The sequence below is a fragment of the Rhinopithecus roxellana genome, chromosome 6, assembly GCF_007565055.1.
Source record: "Rhinopithecus roxellana isolate Shanxi Qingling chromosome 6, ASM756505v1, whole genome shotgun sequence".
Classification (NCBI taxonomy): Eukaryota; Metazoa; Chordata; class Mammalia; order Primates; family Cercopithecidae; genus Rhinopithecus; species Rhinopithecus roxellana.
Genome location: NC_044554.1, coordinates 51,259,331 through 51,283,328, shown reverse-complemented (window position 1 = coordinate 51,283,328; position 23,998 = coordinate 51,259,331). Strand labels below are relative to the sequence as shown.

The 23,998-nt window shown below is 38.4% G+C and overlaps 1 protein-coding gene and 1 pseudogene across 1 annotated transcript; both read left to right on the top strand.

Annotated features, from left to right (window-relative positions):
* Positions 1 to 549: 549 nt before the first annotated feature.
* Positions 550 to 1,781, top strand: TAS2R5 (taste 2 receptor member 5). Its single transcript, XM_010359824.2, has one exon. It carries the CDS (start codon positions 762 to 764, stop codon positions 1,659 to 1,661), a length of 900 nt encoding a protein of 299 aa, XP_010358126.2. The 5' UTR covers positions 550 to 761; the 3' UTR covers positions 1,662 to 1,781.
* Positions 1,782 to 11,689: 9,908 nt separating this feature from the next.
* Positions 11,690 to 21,355, top strand: LOC115898176 (annotated as a pseudogene).
* Positions 21,356 to 23,998: the final 2,643 nt, after the last annotated feature.

Sequence of the window (23,998 nt, the reverse complement as noted above, 5' to 3'; positions counted from 1 at the left end):
TGCCTACAGCTTCACAGAGAATTCTCAGCATGCTTACTTTTTTTTCTTTCTTTTTTTTTGGAGATAGAGTCTTGCTCTGTCGCCCAGGCTGGAGTGCAGTGGTGCAGTCTCGGCTCACTGCAGTTTCCATCTCCTGGGTTCAAGTGATTCTCCTGCCTCAGCCTCCCAAGTAGCTGGGACTACAGGCAGCCGCCACCACGCCTGGATAATTTTTATATTTTTAGTAGAGATGGGGTTTCACCATGTTGGCCAGGCTGGTCTCAAACTCCTGGCCTCGGGTGATCCACCCGCCTTGGCCTCCCAAAGTGTTGGGATTACAGGTGTGAGCCACCATGCCCGGCCCAATGTTGTTTTTATGAAAATAAAATTTCTTTATATATATATATGAGCTCATAACTGGCACTATATAGCACCTGAGCATGTTTTGATTTGGTCTTTCTTGTTGAGGGGCCTTGTTACATTATATCCTGGTGTCTAGACTTTGGCCCATGACCTTTGAGATGGAGAGCCAGTGTCTATGGTACTGTTGGCAATCTCTGGGTCTACACCCAGAGTTCATTCATGTAGATGCAAATACAGATGGTATCGTAACTTTCAACCTCTCTGTTCCTCATCACAGCTGTTCAGTCTTGCTTGAAGACAGATTACGGAAGGACAAGGCCAAATCCAGATTTTGTGGTGTGCAAATTTACCCTGGTGTGTTATCACTGCTAGGCGATCTGAGCTCAGCCAGGAGCAGTGAGAGCCTCCCCTCCCCCGTCATGCTGAGCGCTGGCCTAGGACTGCTGATGCTGGTGGCCGTGATTGAATTTCTCATCGGTTTAATTGGAAACGGAGTCCTTGTGGTCTGGAGTTTTAGAGAATGGATCAGAAAATTCAGCTGGTCCTCATATAACCTCATTATCTTGGGCCTGGCTGGCTGCCGGTTTCTCCTGCAGTGGCTGATCATTTTGGACTTAAGCTTGTTTCCACTTTTCCAGAGCAGCCGTTGGCTCCGCTACCTTAGTGTCTTCTGGGTCCTGGTAAGCCAGGCCAGCTTGTGGTTTGCCACCTTCCTCAGTGTCTTCTATTGCAAGAAGATCACCACCTTTGATCGCCCTGCCTACTTGTGGCTGAAGCAGAGGGCCTGTAACCTGAGTCTCTGGTGCCTTCTGGGCTACTTTATAATCAATTTGTTACTTACAGTCAAATTTGGCTTAACGGTCCATCATCCTCCCCAAGGAAACAGCAGCATTCGTTATCCCTTTGAACACTGGCAGTACCTGTATGTATTTCAGCTCAATTCTGGAAGTTATTTGCCTTTAGTGGTGTTTCTTGTTTCCTCTGGGATGCTGATTGTCTCTTTGTATACACACCACAAGAAGATGAAGGTCCATTCAGCTGGTAGGAGGGATGCCCGGGCCAAGGCTCACATCACTGCCCTGAAGTCCTTGGGCTGCTTCCTCTTACTTCACCTGGTTTATATCGTGGCCAGCCCCTTCTCCATCACCTCCAAGACTTATCCTCCTGATCTCACCAGTGTCTTCATCTGGGAGACACTCATGGCGGCCTATCCTTCTCTTCATTCTCTCATATTGATCATGGGGATTCCTAGGGTGAAGCAGACTTGTCAGAAGATCCTGTGGAAGACAGTGTGTGCTCGGAGATGCTGGGGCCCATGATCTGGGAAGAAAAGTGTGGTCTGGGCACTCTTGGGACGCTCTTTTGATAGCTGTCTATAAGGGAGCTGCCTTCCATGTCTTTTAAGATTTTCCTTCTTTTACACCAATTTAATGAATGAGCAACAGAAAATACAGATCAAAACTCAATACTATTTCTCTTTTGGCAATGCAAAGTACATTTTTTTAATGTACCACAGAAATCAAGGCTAGGGCTTCATGTTTGGTAAAAGAGGTATTATATTCTCTCTACGTATAGCAAATAATTCATATATAAATCGTGTTTTTTCCTATTATAGAAAACAGAGATTAGGAACAATTCTGTCTATATGTAGCAAATAATTCATATATAAATTGTGTTTTTCCTAGTATAGAAAACAGAGATTAGGAACAATTACAGTGATCATTAATTTGTATGAAATTTCACCTGTACATTAATGTTAGTCATTTTAGATATGCTTTTTAAAAAGTATCAGATAATGTCCCCATTTCTCTGTTGTAATGAGTCTAATTATCTAACTGAAAAACAAAACAAAACATCTTTATATTTCTGGAAGTTTCTTTGAGCCCTAACCTTGGCTTTCAGAATAAAAGTCTGTTGGATGCCATGATCTGTATTAAGCTCCAAGGCCCAGGACCTGGAGTGGGGCAACATGAGAGTGAGGAGCACTTGCTTCTGCTTAAAAAAAATAGACTGCCTTTGAAGAGGCATGCTGTCTACTCTTCAGTCATTTAGCCATTGTGCCTGTCTACTGTGGCCTCACCACAGCCCACAGTCAGTTCTAGTGTGCCAGGTCTTTGAGTTGGAGTGAGATCATTTAGAATGCCAGATCCATGGCAGCAGGAACCATGTCTGTTTTTATTTTCTCCCATGTCTCTGTGACTAGAACACTGCCTATCGCATAATAAACACTTAATACATATTTTGTAAATGATTGAGTAGCTGCTCTAACTGGTTTTATGATGCCTCCTTTGTATTATAGGTAAAGAAACCGAGGCCCAGAGAGGGGCAGTGGCCTGCCCAGGGTTTCATAGAGAGCCTCTGGCAGTGCTGGGACTGGAGCTGTTTCTTGACTCCTGGTCCAGGGCTCTTTCCTTTACAACATACTACTTTCCTAACGAGCTAGCTTTGTCCTTCCCTCCTTGGAACCCCATGCCTCTTTCTACAGACTCTTCTACGCCCCTCTTTCTCTACCTTCTTTCTAGCCTTCTTTGTTTCAGTTCCAGGGAATCTGAAATCCAAAGGACAACACTTGATGTTCTTAAACTTTTTTTTTCACTTCCTGTGATCAAGGAAGTGAAAATCTGTTCATTAATATATTCTCTCAGACATATCTTTTTCTTACCTGAAGCTGAGAATTGAGATACCTGCTGGGCACGTGTGGATATCAGTCATCACACAGCGGGAGACTGGTTCCACTGCCATTGTGAGCTGTGTGAGGTCAAGTACCATATTTTGTGTCCTGCAAAGGATCATATTCATTCCTTTTAAAAAGAAAGGTGCTTGTGCTTGGTTATATTTTTTTTATTAGGATGAATTTTCATTATGCCATTTCTACTTTTTTTACAGATGTCCTTTGTGACCAGTTGTTGTAATAGTCACAACAGTATTTAACATTTGTATTGGGCTTTACATTTTACCAATCTCATATATAGTCCATTATCTCATTTGATTTTAATAGCAACCCTATGCAGTTAGCAATTTTATCCCCAATTCATAGGTGACAAAACTCAGGCTGGAGTGATGCTTTGCCCAAGATCATGAACTTGTAAATAATGGAGATGGGGCAGACCCAAATTTTTTGACTCCGAGTCTTGTGCTCTTTCCAGTAAATCCTAAGTATCTCATTGTTCATACTTATAAGACTTTAAATTAGGATTAGCCTGTGGAACCTCCCTCAAGTTTATGAGTATTTTTACACACAGGCAATAAGCAACTAATCTTTCAGATTTGGTATTGATGGGATCTAAGATCTAAAATCACAACAGATCAAAGTTTATGATCTGCTTTTCTTAATGACAAGGTATGGAATCAACCTAAGTGTCCATCAACAAATGAACAGATGAGGAAAATATAGTGTGTACATGTATGTGTATCTGTTTCATTTTCTACTTTTCTGTACTGTTCAAATGGTTTTTAGGCATGCTCAAATATCACATTTTAACATTTGAACAGATAAAGAAAATGTGGTGTACATATGTATATGTATATATGTATGTATACACACAAAATGGAATATTATTCGGCTTTAAAAAAGAAGGAAATCCTGTCATTTGAAAAAATGTGGATGAACCTGGAGGACCATTATGCTAACTGAAAAAAGCCACATACAGAAAGACAAATACTGTAAGATACCACAGATGTGTGGAATTTCAAAAAGCCAAACTCACAGAAGCAGAGAGTAGGATGGTGGTTGCCAGGGGCTGGGAGCATGGGAGAAATGAGGAGATGTTTATCAAAGGGTACAGTTTCTGTTAGGCAGAGTGAATAAGCTCTGAAGATCTAACGTACAGCATAGTGACTATAGTTAATAGAACCATATCATATACTTGAAATTTGCGAGAGAGTAGATGCTAAATGTTTTTGCTAACAACAACAACAAAGATAATTGTGAGGTGGTGGATATGTTAACTTGATTGTGGTAATCATTTCACAGTGTATACATATGTCAAAACACGTTGTGTACTGTAGATATATACCCTTTTTGTCAATCATTCCTCAATAAAGCAGAAAAAATTATTGCATTTTCCACATCACCTTTTGGGATTTGATTTTCTTCTTTTTCTGTACACAGTTTACCTTATGATGGGTATGAGACTGCTTTGTGTTTTAGCAAAGAAAACAAATCCGAAGGCAAATATATACTCTTGAATTGATTCTTATGTAATTGAATCTTTTGTAATTTGCATTCTTAGAGTTGCAGCTGGATCCGTGTGTGTGTGTGTGTGTGTGTGTGTGTGTGTGTGTGTGTGTGTGTAGATATTAATGGCCTTACATTTAATTATGTGATATGCTCTGTGGTGGTGTAGCTGAGAGATGTGAAGTGTTAAAAATGTGATATATGAGCATGGCTAAAAATGATTTGAAAACGACAGAAAGATAGAAAATGAACAGCAACGTTTTTCCCTCCCACCTTCCATTATTAGTCCCACAGACTGGATAGAATTGTATCTTATCACTTGTGTTAGTTCTTTTATTGGTTATTTTTTATGACTCTAAATAGTGAGATTTTGGTTCTCGCACTTGTCTTATCAGCTTTAAACTGTAGCCTTTGAGTCCCATTCGTCAGGTTTGGGGACTATCTCATTTTACCCCAATCCATTTTCCTCTCCTAGATTTGATTAGTTTTATTTTGTCGTTCTAACAGTCATTACTTTTACAATTGTAAGTAATATATTTTCTACCTTGCTTTTTTGAACCGTGCCTTATGACAGTATCCACAGAGTCCCAACTATGTAGGAGGAAGAAATTAGTGCTTCACCTGTCCTGCACTTCTCCCATATCCCAACTTCTGTCACCTATGGTATCAGTTATGAACAACATAGTCCAACTTCATACGACTTCAGGAAAAAATACACTATTGAAAGGAAATTGGCTAGATTATAGAACCAAGGAGAAGGCTGGAGAATCCACCCCAGAATGGGAACCAAGAGGTGTTAAATAAACAAGAACACAATCAAGTCACACTACAGGGACTGATGCCGGCACCGCCTCTCCCGTTCAGCTGTTAGTATTGTGTCCTTGACACTGCCACGGCCTCTGAGACTGTGTCTCTTTGAGCCATCCTGGGTGGGATTTTTGGCTGGCTGATTCTAGATCACAGGCCTGCCCTAGCTGACAGGCCCTGGGGTGAGGAAAAGCCTGGTTTCCCTTTGGCTTCTGAAATACGCATTTTTAAATTAGGTGAAATAAATTATTCCGCCATTGAATTAAGCAGCGGAATGGGTACAGCTCCTGGTGTGGAACTGAGGCACTGGAAGGCCAGCTCTAGAACTCTCACAGGAGATGTGGTGAAGTAATAAAGAATGGGAAATTTAAAAGCAAAGCAAAATGGCACTCAGCAATAAAAGGACACTCATAGGTATGACTGGAGCCTCAGAAGGACATGGAAAAAATGAGCACAAGGAACGAAATATTTGAAGAATTAACGACCAAGAATTGAATTAAGTTAATGATGAAAAAAGACGGACTAAAAGGACTCAAAGGGTGTCAAAGAAGACAGATAAAGGGGGAGGAATTCGTCACACTTAAACGCATTGTAGAGATTTAAGAATACCGAAGTCAAAGGAAATTTACAAAATTTTGAAAGAACAGATCAAGAATCAGATTGACATTTCTCAGGAGAATACAGAACAAGATTTTGCATGACTTTTTTTCTAGTAAATATTTTGTTCTTATTTTCAAGTAACAGCAAGAAGAGAAGTTTAGAAATATTTTCCTGGCTAGCAACGTATTTTATATTAATTACAAATGGAGAGTTAATTCTAAAAATGTCAGTGGAGGCTCAGTGGTTGATTATCATAAGGTTAGTAAGCAAATTCTGAAATATTTGAACAATCAAAGAAAATCCTGAAACTAAAGGATTTGGAGAGATTGTGATGTCAATACTCACAAATGAATTAAAAGAGTCAATGTGTCATAGAATTGGGGATGACTCTGAAGGGAAAAAAAGTAGCACAAATAATTGCCAGTGCATTAGAATTTGTGAGAATGCAGTAAACAGGAAAAATTGAGCATTTCGACTGAATACAAAAGAAACAAACAGGGGGCTGGGTGCAGTGGCTCACACCTATAATCCCAGCACTTTGGGAGGCTGAGGCGGGCGGACCATAAGGTCAGGAGATCGAGACCATCCTGGCTAACACGGTGAAACCCCGACTCTACTAAAAATACAAAAAATTAGCTGGGCGTGGTGGCGGGTGTCTGTAGTCCCAGCTACTCGGGAGGCTGAGGCAGGAGAATGGCGTGAACCCAGCAGGTGGAGCTTGCAGTGAGCCGAAATTGCACCACTGCACTCCAGTCTGGGCTACAGAGCAAGACACTGTCTCAATAAAGAAAAGAAAAAAAAAAAAAAAAAAAAAAAACCAACAGGATAAACTTTCTCCCAATTAAAGAGAAAGCCTTAGCAATATATGAGCATCTTAAGAAAGAAGCTGAAAACTTTGCTGCAGTGATCTCCTTTAGTGGAAGCTATTGCAATGGCTTTTAGGACTTCCACATTCTACATACCTGTTGAGTTTTTGGTGAAACCGAGTGAAGATTAAATAGCAGCAAAAACATTCCTCCTGTGTTTTAAAAAGTGTATTGATAGATACAGTTGTACTCTGGTTCAGATTTTTAAATTTTACCTTTTTTAGTTGACAAATAGTAATTGTGTATATTCATGAGGTACCTAGTGATGTTTTGATCCACCTAATGTATTGTGATCACATCAGGGGAATGAGCACATCTGTCATCTCAAACATTTATCATTTCTTTGTGTTGGGAACATTCAATGTCCTCCTAGCTATGTGAAACAATGTAATACATTATTGTTAACTATAGTCATCCTACACTGGTTCAGATTTTTAATTGTAATAAAATTAATCTCTAAAAATTAATTCCCTCAAAGATCTATACTTTGAAAGAAACATAAAACCGAGTATAAAGGCTGTGAATGATTGATTGACAGATGTTGAGTGCAAAGACTATAGAGATACATCATTCTAGGATTTTTATCAGCTTTTTAAAAATTTCAGTTAGTGCTCTGGTTACAAAGTTACATCAGTTTTCAATAGTCTTTTCCAACCTTATTCTGTCCTACCCCCAAATAAACTCATATTTTGTCTATGATGTTGAAGAATTTAAAGTTTTACAAGAACATATATATCACTTTATGAAGGAAGGCCTGTATATACCTCACAGGTTGTCATGAAGATTAAATGAATTGATAGATGTAAAGGGCTTACAAGAGTACCTGGTATATAACAATGGATATTATTTTTTTATCCTTAATATTATTATTGCACTACTATTTAGGAAAAATTATTTATACTTTTGACAAATTATAATAATGTAAATTACGGGGTACACAGTGATCGTGATGTTATATGTATACAGTGTGGAAGGATTGAATCAAGCTAATTAATATATCTATCACCTTAAATACTTATTTATTCCACTTGTGTAACTGAACTGCAACATTCTACTCTTTGATCAACATCTCCTGATTCCATCCAGCCCCCAGCCTCTGGTAACTATCATCCTACACTCCGCTTCTGTGAGTTTGATTGTTTAGATTCCACGTGTAAGTGAGATCATGAGGTGTTTGTCTTTCTGTGCCTGGCTTATTTCATTTAGCGTAATGTCCTCAGGTTCATTCATGTTGTCAGAAATGACAGGATTTAGAAGAAATAATTTTAAATATTTGCACTTGCAAAGAATAATTAAAAGATAAAGAAAATAGAATTGAAACACCAGATAAATATGTAAATTTAGCAGATGATAAATGTGGTCTTCTTTTCAAAAAGGATTATTCAATAAATGCTGCTGAAACAAGTGGCTAACCATTTAGGATATAGTAAGATTAGATTTTTACTTCACATTATCTTTACTAAATTTGAGGTAGATTAAAGAATAAAGTGTAAGCAATGAAACCATAAAAAGCTCAAAGAAAATATAGATGAATAAATTATTGGGGAATGAAAGAAATTTCTAATTATGCTATAAAGGACAAAAATCATCCAAAAATTATTAACATATATGATCACATAAAAAATTAAAACTTCTTTATGTCACAAACAGCACACATATAAATTTAAATAGCAATGGATAAATGGAGGAAAAAATTGCAACTAAGCATATATAACCAGAAGAAGTTATTATTAATTGTTACAAAATTATTAAAAAGAACCATAACATTCCAACACAAAAATGAGAAAGGCTTTGGAGGCAATTAAAAAAATGAATCAATATAAATGGTTTATAACACATTGTTATTTCTCACTAGTCATAAAAATGTGATTTTTTTGTAATACCATTTGTGTTTATCCAGGTAGCAAAGATTAAAAAATGAAAGATAATGGTTTTATTGAGAATACAGGGAAAGGATATTCTTATACATTGAAGATGGATGCGCTAATTGGTATAATATTCTGAGGGACAATTTGGCAGCATATTTTAACATGTATGTATATATCTTGATATAGCAGTTATACTTTGTAAATATATCTCTATTAAAGATCTATGTAAACTTGCTTTTACAAAGATGTTCATTGCACAGTTATTTATAAAACTGAAAAATTGGAAGCATTCTAAATGCTAAACTGAATAGGATTGATAAAATAAATTGGGGCTTCAGGGCAGAACATGGGTGATCTGCAAAATTTCAAACTGAAAAGTTAATTTTCAATGTCCTTGGACTAAGGACTAGAGGGAACGAGATAATAAAGATATGGAAGAAATCAATGGAAAATATAAATAAAATTTCAAATGATTTTGATTCCTTTAATCCCAAGCACTTACAAATTATTTATGAAATTTTCTTCATTTATTTCAAGTGTGTTGTTTTTCTGACTGATATATATGAAAAAAACAAAAGTTTGTTCTTTGAAAAGAGTAATGAAGTAGAAAACTCATTTGGTATAGACTGAATGTTTGTGTCCCCCCAAAATTTGTATATTGAAACCTTATCCTCAATGTGATGGTATTTGGAGGTGGGATTTTGGGGATGCTGTTAGGTCCTGAGGGTAGAGCCTTCATGAATGGGATTAGTGCCTGATATGGTTTGGCTGCGTCCCCACCCAAATCTCATCTTGAATTCCCATGTGTTATGAGTGGCAGGTAATTGAATCATGGGGGCGGGTCTTTCCCATGCTGTTCTCGTGATGGTGAATAAGTCTCATGAGATCTGATGGTTATAAAAAGGGGAGTTCTACTGCACAAGTCCTCCTCTCTTTGCCTGCTGCCATCCAGGTAAGATGTGACTTGCTCCTCCTGCCTTCCACCTTGATTGTGAGGCTTCCCCAATCACTTGGAACTGTAAGTCAATTAAACCTCTTTCTTTTGTAAATTGCCCAGTCTCGGGTATGTCTGTATCAGCAGCGTGAAAACAGACTAATACAGTGTCCTTATAAAAGACGCCCTAGGCCGGGCGCGGTGGCTCAAGCCTGTAATCCCAGCACTTTGGGAGGCCGAGACGGGCGGATCACGAGGTCAGGAGATCGAGACCATCCTGGCTAACACGGTGAAACCCCGTCTCTACTAAAAATACAAAAAATTAGCCGGGCGAGGTGGCGGGCGCCTGTGGTCCCAGCTACTCGGGAGGCTGAGGCAGGAGAATGGCGTGAACCCGGGAGGCGGAGCTTGCAGTGAGCTGAGATCCGGCCACTGCACTCCAGCCTGGGCGACAGAGCAAGACTCCGTCTCAAAAAAAAAAAAAAAAAGACGCCCTAGAGAGCTCCTTTGCCCTTAGGAAAAAGATGGCTGTCTATCCACAAGGAAGTGGGCCCTCGCCAGACACTGAATCTGCTGGTGCCTAGATCTTGGACTTTGCAGCTTCTAAAACTGTGAGAAATATATTTATGTTGTTTATAAGCTACCCAGTTTATGGTATTTTGTTATGGCATCCTGAGCAGACTAAGAAACCACTGATAAAATAAGTTTGGAATAAAAGAGAGAAGCTAAATAATGTGAATGCAGAATGGTCCTTAGCTACAGATACAGAAAATATTAAAATTTTTAAAAAATACTATACATAACTTTGCTTCAGTAAATTTGAAAACTTCGATGAGATTGCAAATTTCTAGAAAAATACAATTTACCAAAACTGACTTAGGAATAAGAATCTGGCTACTTATTTAATTTAATACACTGAAACAGGAGTAGTTAAAATATTTTCACATAGAAAACAAGCTTAGGCATTTTTGCAGGCAAATTTTACCAAACCGTAACTTAATATTAAACAAACTCTTCCAGAGAATAGGAAAAAAAAAGGGCGGATACTCTTTAAGCTTTACTCTGAGGTCAATATAACTTTGACGCCAAAACCAGACAGAAATAAACAAAAAATGAACAGCACAGGCCCGCTTAACATATAAATATAGAAGTAAATGTTTAAAATAAAAATTATTATTTAAAACCAGAATTCAACAGTTAGTAGAAACAATTGGACATCATGATGAAGTTGTTTATCCCAGGAAAGCGGGGATGGCTTACCATTAAGACTATATAAACACCATTTGCTCCAGGAACATAATAAAGAATAAAAGCCATATGATTCACAGACTACCAAAATTGAATAAAAAAGAAACAGGAGTTCTGAATAGACCTTCAAAAATATACTGGAGTTTTAATTTAAAAGACAAAAACTTCCTGCAAAGAAAAGTCCAGGACCAGATGGCTTCACTGGTCAAGTCTACCAAACATTTTCAGGATTAATACCATTTTTTGGCACACTCCTCCAAAAAACAGAATAGGAAGGAAGGCTTCCCAACTCATTCAATGAGGCCAGTTTTACCTTGATAACAAAGCTAGAGACATTGTAATACAGACCAATATCTCTTATGAATACAGAGGCAAAAATCCTCAGCAGAATACCAGCAAACTGAATCCAGCAACGTATACTGCAAACAGGTGGGATTTTCTCAAGTAATCCAAGATTGTTGATTCTTTCTGACCAAATAATCAGAATAAATGTTGTTATAAGATAGGCTCACCCCCACCAGCAGGACCAAAAAAGGAGTCTTGAGGCCACGGTCAATTAATAGTATGGTAATGCCGGCGGCTAGGACTGGGAGAGAAAGGAGTAGAAGGATTGCCCTAATGAGGACTGATCACCCGAAAACGGGTGTTTTGATACTGGGATATGGCTGGGGGGTTTTATGTTAATAATTGTGGTAATAAAATTAATGGCCCCTGAAACAGAAGAAACGCCTCCTAGGTGGAGAGACAAAATGGTTAGATGCACAGAGGTTCCTGCATGTGTTAGGCTTCCTGCTAAAGTGGGGGTATACTGTTCAGCCGGTTCCCGCGCCGGCTTCTACTATTGATGATGCAAGTAGGAGTAGGAAAGGGGGAAGAAGGGAGAAGTGAGAAGCTTATATTATTTATCCGGGGGAACGCCATATCGGGTGCACCAATTATCAGAGGGACTAGTCAGTTGCCGAAACCCCCAGTTATGATTGGTATTACCATAAAGATTGACGAATGCGCGGGCGGTAACAATAACATTGTATATCTGATCATCTCCTAGCAGAGTTCCTGATTGACCTAATTCTGCTCGAATGAGAAGGCTTAGGGCGGTGCCCACTATCCCCGCTCATGCGCTGAATAGCAGGTAGAGTGTTGAAAACAATCAACGATTGATGAACCTAAGTGGAAAAAAGGTGAAATGGCTGAGTAAGCATTACACTGTAAATCTAAAGACAGAGGTCAAGGCCTCTTTTTACCAGCCCCGAGGTGGTTTGTCACATTGAATTGCAAATTCAAAGGAGCAGCTTCAATCCTGCCGGGGCTTCTCCTGCCTTTCTGCCCGCAGTGGCAGGAGAAGTAGATTGAAGCCAGTTGATTAGAGTGTTTAGCTGTTAACTAAATTTTCGTGGGTTTGAATTCCACCAATCTAGCAAGAGTTTAGCTTAATTAAAATTGTTGATTTGCATTCAATTGATGCAGAATAGAGTCTTGCAGTCCTTAGGTCTGTTAGAGAAGTTAAATACAATTTACTTACTAAGGGCTTTGAAGGTTCTTGGTCTTATGTAACCTAAATTTCTAAGTTATAGTCAGTATCAATGGAGAGATAGGTAAGAGGAGGGTAGAAAAGATAAGTGGGGGGAAGAGAAATATAGTTTTTGTATTTTCGAATTGTCATTTTATTTTCATATTATTAGATGTGGGGAATATTGTTACTGAGATGGAATAAATTAGGCATATGTAAAAGTACAGGTTGAGTTGAGTTATGATAGTTATGATGGCAGGGGTAATAAGACTTGATTTTTGTAAATTCTTGAATGATGGTTCATTTAAGCAGAAATCCTTTTAATGGGGGCAAACCTCCTAGGGATAGTAAAATTAGTGGAATTATAGGTGTTAACCATGTTAATTTGTTTCAGGTGCGAGATGGTGACAGGGTTGTGCTTATACTCAAGTTGAGTGCTAGAAATGTGGTAGTTGTTAAGTAATCAGGTTTGGAATGGTAATGTTTGGGTTACAAATTATTACTTCTGTTATTCAACTTAGGTAAGTAATTGAGGAGTAGGCTATGATTTTACGCAGTTGTGCTTGATTAAGTCCTCCTCAGCCGCCTACTATAATGGATCGGATTGTGATGGATAGGAGGATGTTCATGTTTATAATTGGGAAAATTTGAAACATGATCGAGATAGGGGCTAGTTTTTGTCATGTGAGAAGAAGTATGCCAGACATTAGAGAGGTTCCTTGAGTTACTTCTGGGACTTAGAAGTGAAAGGGGGCTATTCTTAGTTTTATTACTAGGGCCGTTATTATTATTAAGGATGAAAATTGATGAATAGTGTTTATTATTGTTCACTGTCCAGAGGCCAGGTTATTGGAAAGGATACCTATTATGAGAATTACAGATGTGGTTACTTGTGTAAGGAAGTATTTGGTGGCTGCTTCTGTAGAGCAGGGATTTATTTTTTAAATTAAGATTGGGGTAGGAGCTAGTATGAATTTGAATTAGATGCTCATCCGGACCATAGAATAGAACAGACAGCTAGGCTTGATGTGGCTAGCATAAATAGGAGGCCTATATTACAATTAATTAGGGGATTTGTTATAGAGAGGGGACTTCACAGAGGAGAGCAATAGAAAGGGCCAGGGTTGGAGCAATAATATAAAGGGTGATAGTAGATGTAGATGTTGAGGTCTGTAAGGGTTCTTGTATGGAAAGTATTGCGTCAGTGAATGGTTGAAGCAGTCCGCAGGCACCTACAATGTTAGGTCCTTTGCGTAGGTGTATATAGCCTAAGATTTTTTGTTCAATGAGTGTAAGGAATGCTGTGGGAATGATAAGTAGGAGAAGGTTAATTATAGGCTTATTGTTAAGAAGAGGAGGCTGGGCACGGGGGCTTATGCCTGTAATCCCAGCACTTTGGGAGGCCAAGGTGGGTGGATCACGAGGTCAGGAGACCCAGACCATCCTGGCTAACACGGTGAAACCCTGTCTCTACTAAAAATACAAAAAATTAGCCAGACATAGTGGCGGGCGCCTGTAGTCCCAGCTACTTGCGAGGCTGAGGCAGGAGAATGGCGTGAACCCAGCAGGTGGAGCTTGCAGTGAGCAGAGATCAGGTCACTCCACTCCAGCCTGGGTGACAAAGCGAGACTCTGTCTCAAAAAAAAAAAAAAAAGAAGAGTTGAGCCTCTGGTTATAAAGTTTTAAGTTTTACGCAATTGCCGGGCTCTGCCATCTTAACAAACCTTGTTCTTGGGTAGAGTATATGGTGATTTGTTAGACTGAGATAGCGTTATCTACAGGGTGAGAGTGCTTTATGAAGTGGGCCCTGTCTCTCTTGTCCTTTTGTACTAGGAGAAATGTTAAATAGATAGAAACCAACCTGCATTACTACGGTCTGAACTCAGATCATGTAAGACTTTAATCCTTAAACAAACGAACCCTTAATAGTGGCTACACCGTGAGGATGTCCTGATCCAACATCGAGGTCGTAAACCCTATTGTCAATATGGACTCTAGAATAGGATTGCGCTGTTATCCCTAGGGTAACTTTCTCTGTTGATCATATTATTGGGTCAATGTATTGGGTCTAACCCACTTAGATTAGTGAGGTCTCAGTTTAGGTTGTTCGGGGGTTGAGTTATGCTCTGAGGTCACCCCAACCAAAATTTTTAATGCAGGTATAGTAGGCTAAGGCCTGTAGGCTTTTTTGAGTTTGTACTTGCATTAATGAATTTGGTCAAGGTTGTTTCAACATCTGAAAATTAATGTAATATACTATATTAATAAAATAAAGGGCACACATTCATATGATCATCTCAATAGATGTAGAAAAAACATCTGAAAAGGTACAACATCCTTTTATGATAAAACCACTCAACAAACTAAGTATAAAAGGTGATATGGTTCGGCTGTGTCCCAACCCAAATCTCATCTTAACTGTAGTTCCCATAATCCCCACAAGTGGTGGGAGGGACCATGTGGGAGGTAATTGAATCATGGGGGCAGTTTCCCCCATGCCCCCATGCTATTTGATTTGGTTTGGCTGTGTCTTCACCCAAATCTCATATTGAATTGTAGATCCCATAATCCCCACATGTCATGGGAGGGACCCGGAGGGAGGTAATTGAATCATGTAGGGTGGGTTTTTCACATGCTATTCTTGTGATAGTGAATGGTTTTATAAAGGACAGTTCCCCTGCACATGACTCTTGCCTGCCATCATGTAAGATGTGCCTTTGTTCCTCTTTCACCTTCTGCCATGATTTTGAGGACCCCCCAGCCATGTGGAACTGTAAGTCCATTAAACCTATTTTTCTTTATAAATTACCCAGTCTTGGGTATTTCTTTATAGCAGTATGAAAATAGACTAATATACTCTTTTTGTGATATTGAGATCTGTTCTCATGAGATCTGATGGTTTTATAAGGGGCTTCCCCCTTTACTCAGCTCTCATTCTTCTCCTTCCTGCTACCATGCGAAGAAGGACATGTTTGCTTCGCCTTCTGCCATGATTGTAGGTTTCCTGAGGCCTCCCACCCCAGACTTGTGGAACCATGAGTCAATTAAACCTCTTTTCTTTATAAATTACCCAGTCTCGGGCAGTTCTTTATAGCAGCATGAGAATGGACTAATACAGAAGGGAACTTTTGTAACCTGAAGGGAGGTATCTACAAAATTAATATACTCAATGGTGAAAGACTAATGCTTTTCCCCTAAGATCAGGAACAAGGCAAGGATATCTGCTCTTGCTACTTGTATTCAAGATTGTACTGGAAATTCTAGCCAGGATGATTAGGCAAGAAAAAGAAATAAAAGTTATGCAGATTAGGAAGGAAGAAATAAAACTCTCTTAATTTGCAGATCCTAAGGAATCTACACTAAAAAACCATTAAAAGTAATAAATGGCTTCAGTAAGTAATAAAAGACTCACACATTTCCTTTGGCGGATGCCAAGGTTTAGAAAAACAATGACTTGCAGAATACAATATGAATATACAAAAATCAATTGTATGCATGTACACTAGCAATGAACAATTCAAAAATAAAATTAAGTAAACACTTCCCTTTACAGTAGCATTAAAAAGAATAAAATATTTAGAAATACATTTAACAAAAGTGCAAGACTTAACACTAAAAAGCCATATAGCATTGCTGAAAGAAATCAGAAAAGACAATAATAAATGGAACTATTACTGATGTTCATGGATTGGAATGATTAATACTGTTTAGATATCAATACTCTCCAAATTGACCAATACAATCCCTACGTAAATCCCAGCTGGCTTTTTTGTTGTTGCAGAAATTGACAAGCTGGCTCTAAAATGTATATAGTATTGTAAGAGAGCCATAGTAACCAAAACATTTCGAATAAGAATAAAAAATTTTTGAGAACTCACACTTCTCCATTTCAAAAACTTACTACAAAACTGCAATAATCAAGACACTGTGGTCCTGGCATAAAGATAACATATGAATCACTGAAACAGAATTGCAAGTCCAGAATTAAACCTTCCCATTTATGGTCAAATGATTTTAGTCAAGGGTGCCAAGACAATTCAATGGTAAAATAAGTTTTTTCAACAAATGGTGCTGGATCAACTGGATATTTACATGCAGAAGAATGAAATTGGATTATTATTATTATTATTATTTTGTGAGTCACGATCTTGCTTTGTTGCCCAGGCTGGAGCACGGTGGCACATTCATGGCTCACTGCAGCCTTGACCTACCAGGCTGACGCAATCCTCCCACTTCAGCCTCCCTGCCAAGTAGCTGGGACCACAGGTTCATGTCACCATGCCCGACTAATTGTTTACTTTTTTTTTTTTTTTGGTAGAGATGGGGTCTCACTGTGTTACTCAGGTTGGTTTTGAACTCCTGGGCTCAAATGGTCATCCCATGATATCCTCTCAAAGTGCTGAGATAATAGGTGTGAGCCACTATGCCTGGCTTGATGTTGGATTCTTTCTTCATACCATATATAAAAATTGACTAAACATGGATAATAGACCTAAGTGTAATACCTAAACCTGTGCAACTCTTAACAAGAAAAGTTATAGGAGGAAATCTTCATTACCATCGGTAATGTTTTCTTAGATATGACACCAAACGCATAAGCAAAAACAACAAAATAGATAAATTGGACTTAATTTTAAAAACTTGGACTTAATTAATTTTTAAAACTTTTGTGCCTCAAAGTATGCCATCAAGAAAGTGAAGAATGAATTACAGAATGGTAGAAAACACTTGTAAATAATATATCTGATAAGGGACTGGAATCCAAGATATATAAAGTCTTCTTACAACTCTCTAGTAAAGAGACAAATTATACAAGTAAGAAAGGATGAGAGGGTTTGAATAGGTGTTTTTCCAAAGAAAATATACAGATGGCTAATTATCATCTGAAAAGATGGTCAGTATCCTTAATCATCAGGGAAATGCAAATCAAAACCACAATGAGGTACAACTTCACACCTACCAGGATGGCCAAAGGGAAAAAGACAATAATGCATACTGATGAAGATTTGGAGAGACTGGAATTCTCAATCATTACTGGTGGGAATATAACCTAGTGTAGCCACTTTGGAAAACAGTTTGGCAGTGCCTCAAAATGTTAAATACAGAGTTACCATATGACCCGCAAATTCCATTTATAGGTATATAGCCAAGAGAAATGAAAATATATAGCCACACAAAAATTTGTGCACAAATATTCATGGCAGCATTATTCATAGCAACCAAGAAGTGGAAACAAGCTGTTCACAATCTGATGAATGGACTAAAAAAAAAGGTGGTACATCCGTACAATGGAATATTATCCAGTCATAAAAAGGAATGAAGTACGCAGATGAACCTTGAAAACATTATGCTAAGTGAAAGACGCTGTCACAAAAGACTATGTATTGTATTATTCCACTTATATAAAAGGTCCAGAACAGGTAAATCCATAGAGATAGAAAGTAGATTAGTGGTCGCTAGGGGCTGGTGGATAAGAGGAATGGATAATTAATGCTTATGGGTACAGCATTTCTTTTTGGGTCATGAACATTTTCTAAAATTAAATAGCGGTGATCATTGCATAACTGTTAATATATAAAAACCCACTGAACTGTATATTTTAAAAGGGTGGGTTTTATGGTATCTGAGTTTTATCCAAATAAAGCTGTTATTAAAAACCGTGTAGTCATCTGAAAAATACAAAACAAACATTGATGAAATTCACTACTCATTTGTGATAACTTTTTTTTTTTAAGTAAACCAAGAATGGAAAGGAGCTTCCTTAAGTTGATAAGGATAACAAAAAAATCACAAACATTATTCTAAGTGAGGAAATAGTAGAAGCTGTTCCTTTACACTCAGGAACAAGACAGAAATGCCAACTATCACCTTTGCTCTTCAGCATTATACTGGTAGTGATAGAAGTAAGATTAGAAAAATAAATTAAAGGAAAAGAAGAAATAAAACTGTATTAGGGTTCTCCAGAGGGACAGAACTAATAGGATATATGTATATATGAAAGGGAGTTTATTAAGGAGAATTGACTCAAAGGATCACAAGGTAAAGCCCAATGACAGGCCATCTATAAGCTGAGGAGCAAGGAGCAGTAGTGCCTCAGTCCCAGTCCCAAAGCCTCAAAAGTAGGGAAGCTGACAGTGCAGCCTTCAGTCTGTGGCTGAAGGCCAGAGAGCCCCTGACAAACCACTGGTGTAAATCCAAGAGTCCAAAGGCCAGAGAACCTGGAGTCTGACGTTCAAGGGCAGGAAGCGTCCAGCACGGGAGAAAGATGAAAGCCAGAAGACTCAGCAAACCAGCTTATTCCACTTTCTTCTGCCTGCTTTTTCTACCGACACTGGCAGGCGATTGGATACTACCCACCCACATTGAGGGTGGGTCTTCCTCTCCCAGTCCACTGACTCAAATGTTAATCTCCTGTGGCAACACCCTCACAGACACACCCAGAAACCATACTTTACATCCTTTAATCTGGTCAAGTTGACTAATATTAACCATCACAAAAACTGGCATTATTAAGAGAATATGATTGTTTACATACAAAATCCCAGTAACCTAAAAATTATTAGAAAATAAGCTAATTTAGAAAGGTAGCTAGATGTAAGGTTAAGACACGAAAGTTAATGTATTTTTATATACCAGTATAAAAACCAGTAAGGATGAGTTTTTAAAGGGTCATTTTTTCTCACAGCCTCTTATTAGTATTCTGTAAAATTCTGGGAAAAAGTTAGATATTACAAACCTCGTGGTGAAAATTACTTTCAGATTCTCAATTTTGACTGTACATGAGGATCACCTTGACAGATTAAAATATATCCCAATGTCCAGGTCTTGCCCAAGCAATTAAATCAAAATTTCTTATATGAGACTCGAGAATTATGCCTTGTAGAGTTCCCCAGATAATTCCAGTGTGCAGCAAAGGTTAAGAAGAGTAGAGGATTAATCTCATTTACGTTTTTCTGAGATGAAGTAAATATTATTAGCATAGTATCATGTTCAGATGAACTTGTATTGAATGCAGCATAAAGGATTACTTTTATACAAATAAGTATCAACAGTTTGATTTCCTTTCTTTTAATAAGTCCTTGTAATTCAGTACTTTCTGGATATTTCTAAGGAACTAGAAAAAGGGATGGGAGAACATCTCATGACAGCAGCATTCACTCCAAGGTCCCTAGCTGTGTGTGTCAACAGGCTTTGGGTCTTCTTAGTATCCCTAGCAAGAGCATTTGCCAATCCAAATCATTTTCTTCCGGGATTCATGTCCTGGGTGTCTCTGGAGATCCATTGCCTTCCCTTTTCTTTTGCCCTTTTGTCCCCCAAGATCACCTTCTCAGACTCAGGAGCCACATTTTTGTCACACATTATTATACCTTTTCATAAACACATTTCCTATCCTCACTTTCTCACCCTTGATTATGGTATTCTCACTATTCCATATCAATCATATTTCTAGGAGAGACATACTACCTCCCAGCCACCTTCCCACTCTATTTTCAGCATTCCTGAGATTCCTCGGGAGAATTCTTAGAGCCTGCTCAAGTTTTGGGGATCCACGTTCAATGAATTTCACCAAGTACGCTATTTAACAATGTTACCCCAGCACTTACAATTTTACTTTATTTTTTTCTCATAGCACTTATCTGATATCATTCATGCATACTTTATTTGTTAGCTACCTGTGTTCTAAACTAGAATGTGTGCTCCATAGGGACAAGGACTTTTTTTTTTTTTTTCACAAACAAAAAAGTGCTGGGTCACCAGGATATTTGGGAGAGACTGTGGGTGAAGCAGGTTGATCTGGGGGTAATATTTGGAGTTCATTTTTGAACATGTTAAATTTGAGATATGTGTGTGTGTGTGTATATATGTATATATACACACACATATATATATGTATATACACACACACATAATCTATTAGATTTAACTAATTTTAAAATAGTTAAAATATTAATTTTTATTAATATATTTTTATATTTTATTATTAATTTTTAATATATTAGATTTAACTAATATTTAACCATATATAGATTAGATTAAACATGTGAGACTGGAAGGGAAGGGAAAAATCTAAACTGGAGGTAAATATTTGGGAGTATTTAGACTAAATACGATGTTTAAAACTAAGACTGGGCCATTGCTGTAGGAAAAGGTGCCGCAGAGCTGAGCAGTCAAGGTGTGTGACTTCACTGAGGACCAGACCACAGAATTCAAGGAGGTCTTCTAGCTGTTTGACTGAACAGGTGATGGTAAGATCCTGTACAGTCAGTGTGGGGATATGATGAGGGTCCTGGGTCAGAACCCCACCAATGTGAGGTGATTCAAGTCCTGGGGATCCCCAAGAGTCATGAGATGAATGTGAAGGTGCTGGACTTTGGGCACTTCCTGCCCATGCTGCAGGCTGTGGCCAAGGACAGGGACCAGGGCCTATAAGGATTATGTTGAAGGACTTTGGGTATTTGACAAGAAAGGGAAAGGCACCATGATGGGCACTGAAATCTGGCAAGTCCTTGTCACACTGGGTGAGAAGATGATAGAAGTAGAGATGCTAGTGCAGGGCATGAGGACAGCCATAGTTGCATCAACTATGAAGAACTTGTCCATGGGGTGCCACATGGCTAAGGACCTTCTCAGTCTCCCCAGAGTCTGTGCCTTTCCCTGTGGGAGACTTTGTATCTAGCCTGAAGGCTTTCTAGGCTCTCTTGTCACAGCACCTTTCTTATCTTGTCTCTTTTGGATAATGTTTGGTCCGCTTTTACCAAATAAACTTGCTCTCTCTGCGCCCCACGACAAATAAATGAAACTATAAGACTGATAAAGATTACTAAGGAAGTGGGTATAGATAGCAAAGAGATGTCCACGACTAAAACTCGGGGACTACTGATGTTAAGAGGTTGGAGCGCCAGTGAGGTATATGGAAATAAAAAGATCATGATATCCTGGAGGCCATGTAAAGAAACTGTTTCCAGGAAAAGGGATTGACCAACTTTGTCAAATGATGCTGATTGCTCAAGCAAAATGTGACCTAAGAATTGACCTTTGAATTCTGAAATATACAAGTCATTGGTGACTTTGAAAGGAGCAGTTTTAGAGAGAATGCTTTGGAAAAGCTGGATTGGAATTGGAGCAATAGATTTGGGAGGAGAGGAATTGGAGAAAAATTGGGGAGGAATACTGGAGTGGTTTTCTCGAATAGAAGAGAGGGGATGCGATCTCTTGAGGCTTAGCCTTAGACAGGAACTGTTAAAATCCTCAAAAAGATAATCAGGAAAGCTTATATAAAAACAAAATCATTTATTATTAATCTCTCCAGCTAGGGAAAACCTCATTAAGAACAGAACATCAACAATGTACACAAAAGGGAAGTTACACAGGGTGTTTTTTTTGTTTTTGTTTTTTTTGTTTTTTTCTTTTTTTTACAGGACTAGATCTGGTGTTAGGATTATAAATTGGGTGATTTCTCTGGGATGTGTTTTGGAAATGGGGAATGAATTGGACTAAATGGGTAGGAGGCAGTCATTTTTAATTGGCTTGGGAGAACAGAGCAGGGCATGCAGTGTTTCTTCTTTCTCTTTTCAACTGAATTCTGAAACTTGTAGTCTTCTCTTTCCAGACCATGTTGTGGTTTGTTCTTGCTTGTTTTGCAGGATTGGTAATTTTCTGATAGATAGGATTGTTAGTTTGACTTCCATTTCTCAGGCTGTTTTTTGATCATTCTTTGGTGGAGGCTCTGTGATTGATAATTTTGGTGATCTATCCAGATCTACATTTTTGTTTGTATATCTTTTGTCATATTGATAGTCCTTTCAGTTTCAACAAATGCTATTCTTTCTTGTTGCTTCTGCTGCATGATTGCTTGTTGAATCATTTGATGAGACAGTGAATACATGGCAGAGATCACATATTTGAATACAGCACAGTTTGTAATTCACTTTTAAGACTTGTTTAACAAAACAAGTCCAATTAAACCAAGAGAACAGATCCCATTCCCAATCTAGAAAGCTCACAGGATGAGATATGATTATGTTAGCCAAATCACCTAAACTTTTGATTTGTTTACTATTCCTTAGAGTAATATTAAAGATTCCAAAATGGTCTGTAGAGATGTAAATTCAAAGTATTTCCTTAAAATGGCACATATCTGTTTTGAGAGGCTAATAATATATTCAAGGCTGTCTTGTTTTGGACCATAACCTGTCCAGTCTCAAAACGTCTCAGATGAGGAGCTCTGTGGTCTCAGAGACATTGTCTAGCTTTTCCATCAATCTTTGAACTATTGTGTTGTAGTATTTACCATATTTTTTAGGCCTATAAAACAATTAAGATGCTTGAGGACAGAAGAAAGAAGCACAGAATCTCCCCTCAGTTGTTAAAGTTTTGAGTCTCCAACTGAGGCTCAGTCTTTATCCTTCTTGAGTTCAGTCATATTTAAACATCTCATCTCATCTCTCTCTCTCTCTCTTTTTTTTTTTTTTTGAGATGGAGTCTCACTCTGTAGCCCAGGCTGGAGTGCAGTGGCATGATCTTGGCTTACTGTAATCTTTGCCTCCCGGGTTCAAGCCATTCTCCTGCCTCAGCCTCCTGAGTAGCTGGGATTACAGGCACCCACCACCATGACCAGCTAATTTTTCTTTTTTTATTTTTAGTAGAGATGGGGTTTCACCAGGTTGGCCAGGCTGGTCTTGAACTCTTGACCTCAAGTGATCCACCCACCTCAGCCTCCCAAAGTGCTGGGATTATAGGCGAGAGCCACTGTGCCCGGCCTATTTTTTTAACGAGGGAAAATTCATGTGCCAAATAGAACCAGGTTGATGTCAGGAGCTGTCTGGAAGGCAGGCATGAGTTTGGACATGGCTGTCCAACTTGCAGCTAGTACTCAATGGGCTTTTGTACTGCAATTCTAATGCGTGTCATTGGGGGCAGTTTAATGATCTGTTTTCAGACAAAATACCCCTCTGGGATGGTATAATTGTGCCACAGGGGTGTAGTGCCACTCAGAAAAATTGGTTTGGTATCAGAAAGTGAAATCAACAGTAGATCAAAAGTAGATAAACAGGTAGATCTTTAGTACAAGTATTAAGTTGAACTTAGTAGTTAGCATTTATTGTGGGATCTGTAAAAATGAGTCAGCTTCTACTCGTGCACTATTTATTTCTTTGTCTTTTTCTAAACTCTAATATTGGAAAAATTTGTGAAGGCTACCTCCTATGCAAGGTGTTCTGGTTTTCATAACAAGTGTGATCTGATGATGAGTTTTTGAGTTTTGGTTGTCTGACCTCTTATGGTGTTTGCCATCTAAAAATCTGGGTAGTAGTTGATTTATATTTTCAGGAAACCAACTGGTTTATTAGTAGAGACTGATAGTAATAGTCACTAAGTGTTACCCAAAGGAAAGTGTTTATAAACACAATTAGTTTGATTGTGTGATTTAGCCATATCACGAGTGAATTGTAGCTAGACACTGATTCATTCCAAGGAGTGATTAGGGATGCACAGAGTAGTATTAAGGAATGTTATCAATTAAAAGTAACAAACGTGTGTTAGCAATTTAGAAACTTAAACTAGGAGAAAATAAAGCAAATAGCTAGGAAAATAAAAAAAGGAGCATGCAGGTTAAAAAAATGGCACATGGGATATGAGTTTATTTAT